At 39.0% G+C, this 13,618-nt stretch overlaps 1 protein-coding gene across 1 annotated transcript in view; it reads right to left on the minus strand.

The window, feature by feature from the left end:
* TOC64-III (translocon at the outer membrane of chloroplasts 64-III) overlaps positions 1-6,399 on the minus strand; it is a 29,982-nt gene extending 23,583 nt beyond the window's left edge. Inside the window, exon 1 of the mRNA XM_077373971.1 lies at positions 5,994-6,399. Within this exon, the coding sequence (XP_077230086.1) occupies positions 5,994-6,196 (203 nt within the window). The 5' untranslated portion in view covers positions 6,197-6,399. The remainder of the gene's footprint in view (positions 1-5,993) is intronic.
* Between the last annotated feature and the right edge of the window lie 7,219 nt (positions 6,400-13,618).

A 13,618-nucleotide genomic window follows, 5' to 3' on the forward strand; every position in this document is an offset into this window, starting at 1 on the left:
TTGAAGAGGAAATGAATATAAAGCGTCATGTTTTTGGAAAACAACAAGACGGAATTGTTGGCTAGAACCATAGAGGACATATCGGATCTTGAAATTTTTTATTCTGTCCCAAGATTAATTATTTTATCCTCTCTTAATTGTGTTATTTTTCTTTTGTTTTCTCTTTTCTTGTAGACGACAATCTTGATCCCCGGGCTATGCCCATTTATAATATACATCATTTTTTTTGAAAGGTTTTATAATATTCATCATTATCATTCAAAAATTAAATCTTTAGTTTTTGGAAAATGATCCATAAATGTTTTATTTGAAACATAAGATGAGTATTTAAGTTTTAAAGTCTTTTATTAAATATGCTCATTTGGCATTATCAAAAAGAAAAAACCTTCTTTTATGAAAAATAATCACCTAAATAGGAATTGTACTCTTAATTAAGAGGAAATGCATAAAAAGTGTGGTACTTTCACAAATTTGGGAAGCAAGGAGAAATTATTCCAAAACGAACTTCAAGGAAAATGAGCTTCCCATCTGTTGAGAAATCCGTTTCGCAAAATCTGATCTATTCGTGCACAAAAGAAACAGAATAGTAGAAATAAAAGCAAACCACATGATAAACACCAATTTTTTACATTGTCCGCCCAAGATGCCTACGTCCACAGGCGGAACATGACCTTCCACTATAAGAAAATAAAACACAAGCATTACAACAGGATTAACCCGCAAATATCCACCTTGCTTGTTTTCCAGCTACCTAAAGATTTTATTTTCCATTTATGTCGGCATTAGTTTGTGATAGCAGGAAACCATCATTGGCCTTCTAAAGTATCAGCTACATACAATTGAATCACCTTGGTTCTGCCTCCACCTGAGTCGATCAACACAGCCAATGCACATGTGTAGCTACCGACCGATTGACTCACCCAGTCAACCCTGGAGAGAGATCTCAATCCATCCTCATCGCAGGGTGTGGTAGTAGTATACTATATAAGCCGGTATTACAATACTATGTGAATTGTTGTGCATGTAAGGTGTACTACTATTTTTATGAATTACATGTGAAATTTGATATGTACTAAAGTCTGAATTATCGGAAATGTGCAACAGTGCATATCATTAGGTGTTCGATGTTTTTAAACCATTATGGATGGTTGTCTTACTTATGTGATGGTTTTTAAGTGTGCATTATGTCTATTCCAGCATCTCCTAAAGTTTCATCCTTTTTTTTAATGGCAGCAAATGTCATTACAATGGAGATGACCAAGAAGGTCATCCAAAAAAGTACAAGAACAGGACAAATGCGGATAGAAAAAAGAACTGAAGAAACCGACAAAAACAAGCATCACTGGGGCAAAAAATTCAACTTGTTTCTCAACACCTTCCTTAGCCAAACGATCTGCCACACTATTAGCCGATCTTCTGACATGCGAGAAAATGATTGACGAGCCTTCAATTTTATCATGTATCTCGTCAAAGAAACAAGCGAATGTCCAAGGAGGGGTAGAAGTTCCTCTCAGCCGAAGTGTTTAAAGAGTCACCCTCTACTATTACCCTATTCAAATCCTCCCTCACCATACTTTTATCCCTTGATAGACTGCCCGAACCTCTACTTCACTTGCATCTGCTATCCCAATGGGTCCTGAAAACGCCCACGGGACATCACCCCCAGAATCTCTAAGAACTCCTCCTATGCCTTTTGATCCCCGATTACCGAGGTAAGAACCATCCAAATTGAGTTTTAACAGAACCTGAGCTGGAGGCTGCCACTCTTGTACAATCGTGTCCCGCCTTTCAACACCGAAACAAATTGAATTTTAAATATGGTAGTAATAAATGCCTACCATCTTTAAATTCTATCATTTGCATATGTTTCCATATGTTTCCGTGATTTTACAAGATTTTCAACAAAATCTCCAACCAAAACTGAAATTTTTATTTTTTCGTGGAAACCGAAACCGAAATTTAAAACCTTGATCGCAGGAACTGTCACCTCTTTACAATGGTCTAAAACCTAGAAACTCGTATGTGCACCAACTACGAAAGAGACCTTATGCGTGTGCACGACACTCTGTTTCCACTTAACATCAAGATCATAAGAACAATAGTCAATGTGTCCCAAACCAGACGATACAATCTGCCACACTTCTCTCCTTTCATCAAAACGATAAGGCGCGTGTGATTTTCATGGCTCTACCTACAGTGAAAAACTTGCAACTCCTAGAGTCCAAACGGCCAAGCCATGGAACTACATTCTTCTGTATCTTTGGAACATACGTCACACCATCCAAAGTATGAATCACTCTGTCAAATATCTTTACCTTCACGATCCCAATTCCTATAACGTCACAAGTTGATTCGTCTAGCAAGACCACTGCACTTGCTCTTATCTCCAGGAATGTATCAAAATACTCTCTTTTGGAGCATAAATGAACAAGGCATCCTGAATCTATAAGCCATTGATCATCAGGAGAAGTGTAATTACCTGTGGAGGCTGTGAGAACATCTCTAACCATTTCACTATGTCCATTTGTTACTACCACTACAGTATTTGTAACACCATTATCGACTTATCAACTCACTTCGAGCAATGCCTCTTGATGTGGTCATATTCCTTACAACAATAAAATTGCATGCCATTTCTGCTGACCCTAGCTCTTGACCTGCCTTCTTCTAACCCCCGTCAGACGACCTTCCTTTTCGAATCTCCCCACAAACAATCAACCAAAGCTTTTGACCATCCAAAGTATTTCTTTTATCATTCCAAAAAAAAAAACCCAAGCGTTTGACCAACATCTTGATTAAGCCTCCTAGTTGCATTTGATAAGAGAGTTGTCGTGACTTCTTCTAACTTCACCGTATCCGTATTGAATAATAACATAGTCACGAGATTGTCGTATGAATCAGGAAGTGAAGTAAGAAGTAATAAGGCCAGGGGCGATGCCAGAAATTTTGCACAAGGGGGGCAAAAATTATAGTAATTTTTTTGGTCGAGGGTACCGGAAGGGAATCCATGGGACCACACACAAAATTAAGCCTTTGCAATCATCTACAATAAAAACCGACTCCCTTTCATTCCAATTACTTCCATGGTGTCCTTCCCTTGAACTTTCTTATGTCAAAAGGATATCTCACCCGTAAGACACGGCTTACAAAAATTCAGTGGTTCAACTTTTCTTGGATTAAAGATAATTGACGATTAATGGATCTAGGGGCCAGGATCATCCAATCAATGTGGGTGCAATGGGAATGGGCCATACTCGTGAGCTGATCAGATCAATGGATCCAATCCCATACTACACATGGTGAGGGGCCAGAAGCTATATGTTAGTTTGGATGTTCGTGGGTCCCGTAAAGATAATCCCAATCTTCTCTCTCAGGCGAAGATGTAGTTAAAGCTTATCCCAATCAATCTCTCACTGCATTGCTTGCAACTAAAAAATTGCCTTAACGGCGTTAAAGCTAACTTATTAAAGATCGAGGAAAACCGTCTAATTAGGGATTCTTTATTGGAACGAAAAAATAGCATATAGATAACTGATAAAAGAGGGAAAGTGACAAATTAGGGATTTTTCTTTAACTCTAGTTAAAGAGACGGATTTTATTGCAAGAAAAATGCTAGCTTGGCGAATTTGTAACCAATCAGATCCAGAGTACATTCAAGCGGCTAATTAGCCGCTTGATGCTAGCATTCCTCTTAAAAATAAAGGTTCTTTTTTTCCCAAAAATTAAGGGGGGCAATTGTCCCCCTTCCCTTTCATGTGTCATCGCCCCTGAATAAGGCATTCTTCCTCCATCTTTTCTTCAACCTTGAGGAGCTGATCCACAAGTCTGTTGAACACAACCATGTTTTCATATGATTCTCGTCTTATTGCATCTTCAGCACATACAACTATCGCTTCATATATAATTAGGTAGCCAAGCTTAAGCTTTCTCACATGTAAAGTTTTTGCAACTTCTCTCATAAGTTAGGCATGGATTCTTCTTCCGTAACATTATCTGCCAGACATAGTCGAATTGTATTGACCGCCTTCGACTCAAGGTCTTCCCACTCAGTATCTGTCATCTTATTTAGCTATCCAACATTTCCTTCACAGCCTTAACCAAACACTATTGAATGAGAATCTCCTTCACCCTCATCTACCATAAGATGAAACTACCTGTTTTGTCAAACCTGTCGATGTTGGAACTTTGTAGAAACTGATTTTATAGCCATCTCAGATCACCCCGGATCATGGTTTCAAATTTCGGCCGAAACATTTCGTTTCAGCCGAAATATTTCGGTTTCGGCACAAACCGAAACGAAATTCACATGATGTCGTTTCTTTACAAAATGTCGCCGAAATTTTATCGAATGTCGTTTCTTTTCTCTAAACTAAAATTCCCAAATTTTGCCAAAATATCGCCGAAATTTTGGTTGCATTTTTTTGACTTGTTTAATTCACCAAAATTTAAAAAATGTACACCAAAATTTTAGACATTTCGGACGAAATTGAAAAAATAAACGAAATCATAATCATATTTTTACATGATTTCAGCCCGAAACAGAAACATTTCGGTGGTGGCTGAAATCGACACCGAGACCGACATTTAAAACCTTGCCCCGGATCACCCTGCACTTCTAGTTGTAGGGCTCCAATTCGAACAAGAATCCCTGAAACAATCGTCCTACCTCCAACGACACTCATAATCGTTCCAACCATGGCCCAACGAAGATCACTCCAACCACAACTATGATACCCCTTGTTGAGATATTTGCCAGACAATGTCTGATCCGATCGAGCACAAAGAAAACGAAATGGTAGAAATAAATGCAAACCACAGGATGAACACTGGGTTTTTAAGTAGTCCGATCAAGATGCCTACGTCCACGGGTGAGAACCCAATTTTCTACTGTGAGAAAACAAAATACAAGGATTACAATGGGATTAACCTACAAACCCACAAACTGCAACACTTTCCCTTATCCTCTCAACTGAGATTTTAGAGAAAAGCAACCCAAGAGAAAACCTAAGCAAAAACTCCCTTTATCTCTTACCTTCTCTTTTTCTCTTAACCATGCCACTCTCAATTGTGTGCTTTTTGCCCCTTTACAAGCCTAGGTTTATCTCTCCCAGTTATATTAGAAACGAGCACAGATAGAAACCCACTTGAAGTGGGAAACAAGACAAAACCCAACACCGTCCAACTAGGAAGTTTGTAACTACAGTCGATACAACACTGAGAAACTGGCAACATCATTGATTAAACTTCCCGAATATGGTTGATTATCATAAATCAAGGAAGAAACATGAAAGAACAAGCCTACAATCAAAGGTCTACAATTTTTAATGAACGTAAATGCATAAATATGTTTGCACAAGAACCCCAACATCAAAGGAGAGGTATGTTAATTAATCGATAATGAACATTAATATCATAGTTTTAAATTTTGTTGGCCAAAATATTTAAGCCGACACCGAAAGTACACGGAATGGATGTTGTACAATATTTAAGTGAAATTCGTTTTTTAACCCTTTTTAAAAAAAATTACACCGAAAATTTTAGAAATTTCGGTGGAAAAAATTTAAAAGCCGAAATTTAATTGAATTGTTTAAATGATTTCGGCCAAGACCCAAAAAACCAACATTTAAATCCAAGACTAACATCAAGCTACACAAACTCAACTCAACTCAACTCAACAAAACCTTTGTCCCAAGCTAGTTGGGGTCGGCTAAAGGAATCCTTTAGAAAAAAAATTCATTAAGAAGGTAAAAGGGATCTACCCGGCTCTAATCCTGGTTCTAGTTAGGGAGCTACACAAACTAAATAGTAAATTAAACCACACAAAATAACTAAAATGCTCTTCACAAACAAGTAGAGGAAAAAGTAAAAGAAGAAACATAAACCAAACAAAAAGCATAACATTAAAAGCCCAAAAGGGCTGATATTTATAAACCCTACTAAGAAACTAGAAATTTAGAATTTAAGAATTTTGATATAAAAAGGTGAACTCTTACATGTCTGAGACTGCAAAGGAGAGACCAGTCAAGGGATGTGGGGCTTTTGGGGGTGCAGGCTGAGGAGGGGGTAGAAGTTGAAATCTTTCAACAAAGGCCCCAAAATCTTCTTTGATTACCTTCTTCAATTTTTGGGTCATGAGGATTATTCCTGCTAGACCCAAGCCCAGTAATACCCATATGTTTGCAGAGGAGGAAGCCATGGTTTTTGCTCTCTCTTTCTTGCTATCTTTCCCCTATATAGATAGATATAAATAGATATTGCTCTTGATGGTATGAGATTGAAACCCTATGAAATAGATATTGCCTTTGATGGTATGTTGCTCAGAGAGAGGGGGAGAGGATAACTCTCCGAATCCTCTAAAACCTAGCGTGCGAGATTTAATACGAGAGATGTCTCCTTTAAAAACCTCCTCTTCGGCTGTTCGGTTTTGTATTGTTTGGGAGTCCCACTACGTGGACTATCGTATGGACGTTGGATACCCAGATGGACACGTGTGTAATGTGTGAATCGTTGATCAGGAAAGCAGCCCACTTGTCATCAAAGGGGTGCAATTCGGGTCGGGTCGAGGCCAACCCTAGCCCAGCCTGAGATAGCATTCCCTCAACCCGAACCCAATCCGCCTCTAAATCTCTCAACCCTAACCCAACCCATCCGACCCTTTTTTTTTCCAAATCAGGCTCGAGTTCACCTAGAGCCGAACAGAAAATTCAAGGAAAAACGTAGGGGAACGATTTCAGCAAACTGTTGTTTTTTATAAACATGCGCTCCGCATGTTTGTTGTGTAGTATTTAAAGGTCTTTAAGAGCTTTTTAGAACAGTAATATTCCTTTCACAGCCCTTTAAATACTCAACTCAACTCGTCAAAGCCTTTTCCCAAATTAGATAGCCCTTTAAATACTTAGACGATAAAAATTGGATCGCCTCTTTATCAAAACATTGGAGCACAGAAATCATTTCCCAAAACATAAGGGAAGTGATATTTACACCCCTTTTGATAACTAGGGACACCCAGCACCAGTGTACGTGGCAATCAAACCCACTGGATTTTTCTGACATCAAGTACATTAGCCCCCCTTTAGTCATTGATACGTTGGCGCTAGGTGTCCCTACTAATCAAAATGGGCGTAAATATCACTTCCCAAAACATAATCGTAAGAAAAAACAAGATAAAATTAGATGCATCATTTTAAATCTCATCTGAAACACCGAAATTTTGGATTTTGGCTGAGACTGAAATTTAAAACCGAGACCAAAATTTAAAATTTTCAGCCGCAATTTTATCATTTTTATCGAAATTTAAACCAAAGCCAAAAATTGCCACCGAAATTTCATTTCCGGGCGGAAACTGAAATTTCAATCCTTGATTAGAGGACAGAGGTCAGGTTCGGGTCGGATCAAGTTCCCAATGTCTCAACCCTAACCCAACCCAACCCGATGAAATGCAAACCCAACTCGAGCCAAAATCGGGTTGAACCCCTCGGGTTCCGCTTAAGCCCAACCCAAGTTGCACCCCTACCACATGACATAGACTACAAAAATCAACTCTTCGTACCTTTTTTTTGGTGGAATCCTAAACATGTCCTAATGATAGATCAAGGGCTAGGGTCATTGGATAATAGTGGGGGGCCATGCAATGTGTCGGACTTATTGTGGACCCAAAAGGCCCTTGTGAGGCCCGAATACGATTGGAAGTTTTCCTAACAGTGATTGTCCTAGATTGAATATTATGCTTCAATCTCTCATTTACAACCTGTGTTTTTCGCAGCCTGTCCCAAGCCAGGATAAAGGAGGAGGGTTGGCGTCAGATTAGCAGCCGGCTGTAAACTCTGCCACTTTTTTGTGAGGATAATTTCCTTGACAACCATACTCCTCCCAATGTAGTAGATAGGCCACATTACAGGGTGATGTAAACCATTCATTTGTTGAGCCCAACGTAGTAGAAAGGTCGTGCCCTGTAAATCTTCTCCATAGGATAATTCGGAGTTAAGATCATCTTATATATAGAAAATTTTCAGGCCATGGCCTATCTACATTGTGCCGACCCCAACTAGTTTGGGACAAAGGCTTAGTTGAGTTAGAGTCCCTCGTTTACAACCTCATTAGTTCCTTTTGGTGAAAAACAAAGATTGCCCTTATCAAACTCCTATTAAATACTAAAATCGCGCCTTAAACAACTGTATTGGGGTGGAGGCAAATATAGCATGAGGGGGCATCCAACTGTTTTGCTCAAATTTTGTGGCTACGTCTAGGCCACAATATAAAAAATAATTTCAGACCTTGGGATATAGATCCAATGAACAAGGTTGCATCCAACTACTGTGCTCAAATTTTGTCCTTTAACATTCGGATCCTTTGGATCCATCTGACTGTCTGGGTCCATTGAGACCACTAGGTTTTCTCTACCTATTTTAACTCTTAAATTAAAAGAGGGATTAAATAATCTCGATATCACATACATGCCCACTAGATAAACATTCTTGATCTAACTCATGTGTTCCATGTGTGGGACCCCAAATGGATTGCTAGGATCAAATCCTAATACTGATTTTTCTTTATATTTAAGAGTAATACCACAAGGACTTCTTGGATACCCCACATTAATAGTTAAACATGAAGTCTACCAAAAACACACTAAAAGTAGGAGACATTGATTTGAAATTGGGGGTTGGGGGATGGTTGGTACATCCCATTGGAACTACTAACTTACTAATTCTATTTTTATTTGGCCCATTAGAAGTTGGGACATGATATCCCCACTCCCACTGCTCTCTTAGACTTATACATTTCTAATAATCTATTAAAAAGCAATCAACATACAAACCATAGGAGCAAGGTAGGTTTACAATTTTGCTTGGAAATAGGAAAATCAATAATTTTGGATAGTATTTTCCAGGGAAAATAGGTTTACCATATGCTAGAATATTCATTTTACATGGAAATTTTTTTCCTTAACAACAAAAACCTGATTATTTGATAGGATGGAGCATCGGATAGTGTTTGACAAGGGGTGCCCAGGAAGCCTACAAATTCAGAGGGTACTCAATAGACAAAATCCTCACTCGATCACCCATCGATCTTACCATTCTTTTAACATTCATCCGTCCAAATGGCCTTTAGATAACCTTCTTCAGATGATTTTAAGCCCTTGATCAATCAAGTCTCACTTAGGCACTTAGGGTTCCGCCAACAAAACCTAGACCATCGATTTTTGCATTGATGTATCTTATGTGTGGGATGGGACTAAGACCACGTGGATCACCTAGTGATGCTCGACAAGATCAATGGTCTTGATGAGCCAACACAGTAGGGCTCCTAAGGATCCTTGTGAAGGTTAGCCAATGGGGTCATCCACGGTGGGGCCCACCAGTTCCAGGTGTGGTACACAGTAAGTAGTGTGTGCCAGGTTCATATATTAGGAATGTCTCCTTTTACAACAGCTGCTATGGTGCCCAGGCCCTAGTCTTTTCAAAGAAAAATAAGGATAAGGGTGGAACCACTTTTAAGCGACTAAGATCAGTCAATTGGTGGTCCCACCATGAATAGGCCATGCTCCAAAAATCTTCTCCTTAAAAAACAGCCTATGGAAAGTTGATAATTTTGCCCCTTTTACCTTCGGATTTGCTAACCTCGATCGCAAAAAAGGCTTTTTGCGGCTGGCCTGTTGCATGTCAGACCAGCCACCTCGTGAATGGAGACAAAAGCTGTTGTCTTCATTAACGAGGAGGCTGGTCTGATGTGCAACGGACCAGCTGTGAAAATCCTTTTGCGATGGACGCTAGCAAATCCCTTTTACCTTATACTGGTTTTTATTTTTGCTTCCGTCTCAACAATTCTTCCCCTTTGTTGGCCGCCCTGCCTCGTTTGAGTTAAATGTGCAAAACAGGATTAAGTCAGTTAATTTAGCTATTAATCCCAAAATTTGTCGATTTAAACCGATTTTGGGTGATTTAACACGAAATGTTGCCATTTTTTTGCCGATTTAAACCAAAACTTTACCAGTTATATTTTGTTGATAAGTAATTTCGATCGATTTAACCAAATATTTTTTAACGATTTAACCCGATTTTTTGCTGATTTTAGCCCATGATTCTTCTTTCGCATTGAATCTGGCAATGCCCTGCACCAATGGCAAGAACATTGAAGGGAGTAAGGATGGCAATGCAATTAGAAGAGCAGAGAAAAGGAAGAGATAGAGACAAATGGAAAGTAAACAAAGGTATTTTTATCATTTGAACAATAATAGGGCACCCCTGCACGGTGAATATTTTCCAAATTGTCCTAGAAACAGATAGTCAGATAGACACGATCATAAAAACATGTTTGTGTTGAAATCATTTCCCAACATCTATTTTTAAAAAACTAAAAGAAAAAGCAAGACAAGATCATTCTAAAGAAATGGAGTAAGAATTATACTTTTCTTTTTGGAGTTTGATAATACTGGACTTTATGGATCAGACATCAAGGGCGGCACCTATGTTGTAACCCCATTACTCACCACAACACAGGAAGACCATACAATTTCACACTTCATTTACCCAACAAAAAAATAAAATAAATGGAATTCATATTATCTTTCCTTCCATCGATTGAGAAGCAAATCAACTTCTGCCCCAAAAGTATTCCCCTTCCTTAGGAAAAATACCCATTGTGCCAAATTCATGATTTGGGATTTGGGATTTGGGAAAAAAGCAAGCCACCCAACCTTGGAGTTTCTATCACCGACTATGCCAAAGACTACTTTTATACAAATTCCCTGAAAACACCAACAAAAGAGAGCACAAAAACAGACACCAAAAGAACCGCAAACACCACAATTAAGGTGGAAGCTCGTCTAGAACTACAAAACTCAGCCTAACAACACCTCACAAGGCCGCTCCATTGGCCGATCTCCGAACAAGATGAAAATGCCTTTCCTACTTCACCACCAATCTTCATTAATCTAAACCCACCACCTAGATACCATGAATGAAATTGCATGACCTCTTGCATTCGTAATTCAGAGGAGAAAATAATATCTGTATCCCTTTCCAAGAGACTTCTGTAGTCAATGGAAATTGTGGAACTTCTCTGGAGGTCATCCCTTTGCATGTTATCCTCAACCAACAAAGCTTCACCTTTTGCCAGTAATCAATGACACTACCCTAAAGAATACAGGACTTGTGATCCGATCAACCTATACATCATTGGAACAATCCATTCATCAGAATTTTCCTTTATTCAATCCGTCTTCCTCCATGAGCCATGAACCTTCCAATCTATGGATAAAATATAGGCCATCTGACTTCCAACTATGTGCTGTGCGGCTCCCGTGAAGCAAATGATGGGAAGCTCGAAGCTTTCCAAACCGATTACCGCGGCAGCTTATGGAGTGGTCGGCCTTACCTTAGAGGTCTATCCATTGACCTTCTTTTAGAGTAATTTAAGCTTCATCACAAAACTAAATTCCATCCAATATCCCCTCTCGAAAAACTCCAACGGCCTTTAGCTGAAACTCAGGTTGCAAGTTTCCAAATCCGATTGAAATGGGCCCTAATGTTAATGCTTAGGACACAAGTACTGTAAGAAGGCAGCCCACTTTAAGAAGCTTATGCAAGACATGTATCGTGATTTATATGTAATGAGAAAGAAAACCATTTAGGATACATTGGGTACTCCCATGCTAGACTAACTACAAGATGAATAGATGATGTATTCTTGAATAGAAGAAGAAGATTTGTTGAAGATCAAGAGGGGGGTACACAGGAAAGGCACAGGGAGTTTATAAATCATTGATCCATCTTACCATCCATATTAGCATACATAGATGTTTTCTTGCCTTCCATTACCGCCACCAAAACCTACCTAAACTTTTTGCCTAAAAAATAATAAAAATCTTCATAAAACATAATGACCCAGCCTATCAATTTTTGTGATGAACAGATCGCCGTAAGGCCCCACCATTGACATTGGCATAATATTTAGGTAGCCTTCTAGCTTACTTTTGGATCTCAGTCAACCCTCATTTTTTCTCGAAACATTTTTCTTGAATTATTGGCTTGTTCGTGAACTTTGCTTACATCATGCACCCCATTCCCTTTTGCTTTCCTTCCTCTATTGTTTTTTTGAACCACAATCTTAACCCTTCTCTTCAATCTATGGAACAATTCTTAAACCTCAACAACATACAATCCTTCTAGAATTTGGCCCACTTATATTATTTGAGTCAACCACAAGAAGTGTTGTTCCGACCTAGACCACCCACTTCCTCAATGGACTCCGATCATAGTTTTTTTTTTTTATTTGAATGGTTGGCCTCCGATCATAGGGGTTGGAGGGAGAATTGAAGAAACCATGCCATTTTCAATGGTACAAGTCCATCTAATTATGCTTTTACCTACATGAAGTGCCAACCTCTCCCCCTCCCCTCCAGAACCTCCAACACGTCATCTTAGTTTATAGAGCAAAAGCAACAACGCATTAACAAAACCGTTACCAGTCCGCTAGAACAAAGAGTAGATAATATCACATAGATCTCCCTTTGGCAAGCACATCAAAGATCTTTATCCACCAAGAAGCAACAACATCTCAAAGCCAACACCACCCAACAATCCAAATCACTCTAAATATTTCAATGGACCACCAAAAGAGGCATCAACCGACCATTTCTTGGTGAATCAAGGTCTGCGATGGAAAAATCCCCCTTTATAGACACAAACAAGCAACAAATTGGATGATAAGTGTGAAAAGCACAGGGTTCTGCTTCCGAAGAATCGGTGCTTGTGAGGTTCGCACCTCTGCAACTTGGATGTTACACAGAGAAACCAAAGAAGGAAGAAAATCTGGATAGAAATTTTATTACCATTGTTTTTTTGTCTACAACCTCTTTTTTACCTCTTCACTCACATCTCTAGACTCCAGATAAACTAGGACGCATAACCCTATCCAACTACATGCAAATCACTAAAAACCAGCAAGCAAGTCACAAATAAAAACAGAAAAGTCAGCAAAGCAAATAACGAAAAAGTAGGAAGGATAAGGACTCCTGTTGAGACGTAACAGTGCTTCCCATATTTGGATCAGTTTGGCCACGATCAAGTGACTCAACTCAAACAATAGGCACATGACATCTGATATGAATCAATATTGTTTCTTCTTAGACAACACATGGTGACAAACAGAGCAACACATATGTTTTTTCATATCTTCTACCTAAAAAAACAATACATTTCAGACAATGCATATAGTAGCAATATCATAAGCAAGTCTTCGATGTAGAACCTATGATTTAGCCAACACTTTGGATTTATTGCCGACACGCGTGTCTTGTCGTGGCCGACACGCCACGTATGTCCAGCCGTGTCGACACTCATTTGGACACTTTTAAATATATTGCTAAGAGTGTTAGAGTTAATGTGGACGTGTGGACACATATTTGTGTAATAATCAATAATTTTGTGTATGTACGTGTCACCATTTCAAGATTTTTAGATCTTGCCATTTCAGACAATTCATATTCGTGTTGAAACTCAACACACATACCCATATCGACAAATTATGATTATATATACTTTCTATTTTAGCCATGTCCCCGTTTCTAGATTCTGGGGGTTTGCCGTGTCCGACACTCCGTGTCCGTGTCTCC

This window comes from Tasmannia lanceolata, unplaced genomic scaffold (assembly GCF_043159265.1).
Source record: "Tasmannia lanceolata isolate RefF3 unplaced genomic scaffold, GAP_Taslan_0.1 ptg000044l, whole genome shotgun sequence".
Classification (NCBI taxonomy): domain Eukaryota; kingdom Viridiplantae; phylum Streptophyta; class Magnoliopsida; order Canellales; family Winteraceae; genus Tasmannia; species Tasmannia lanceolata.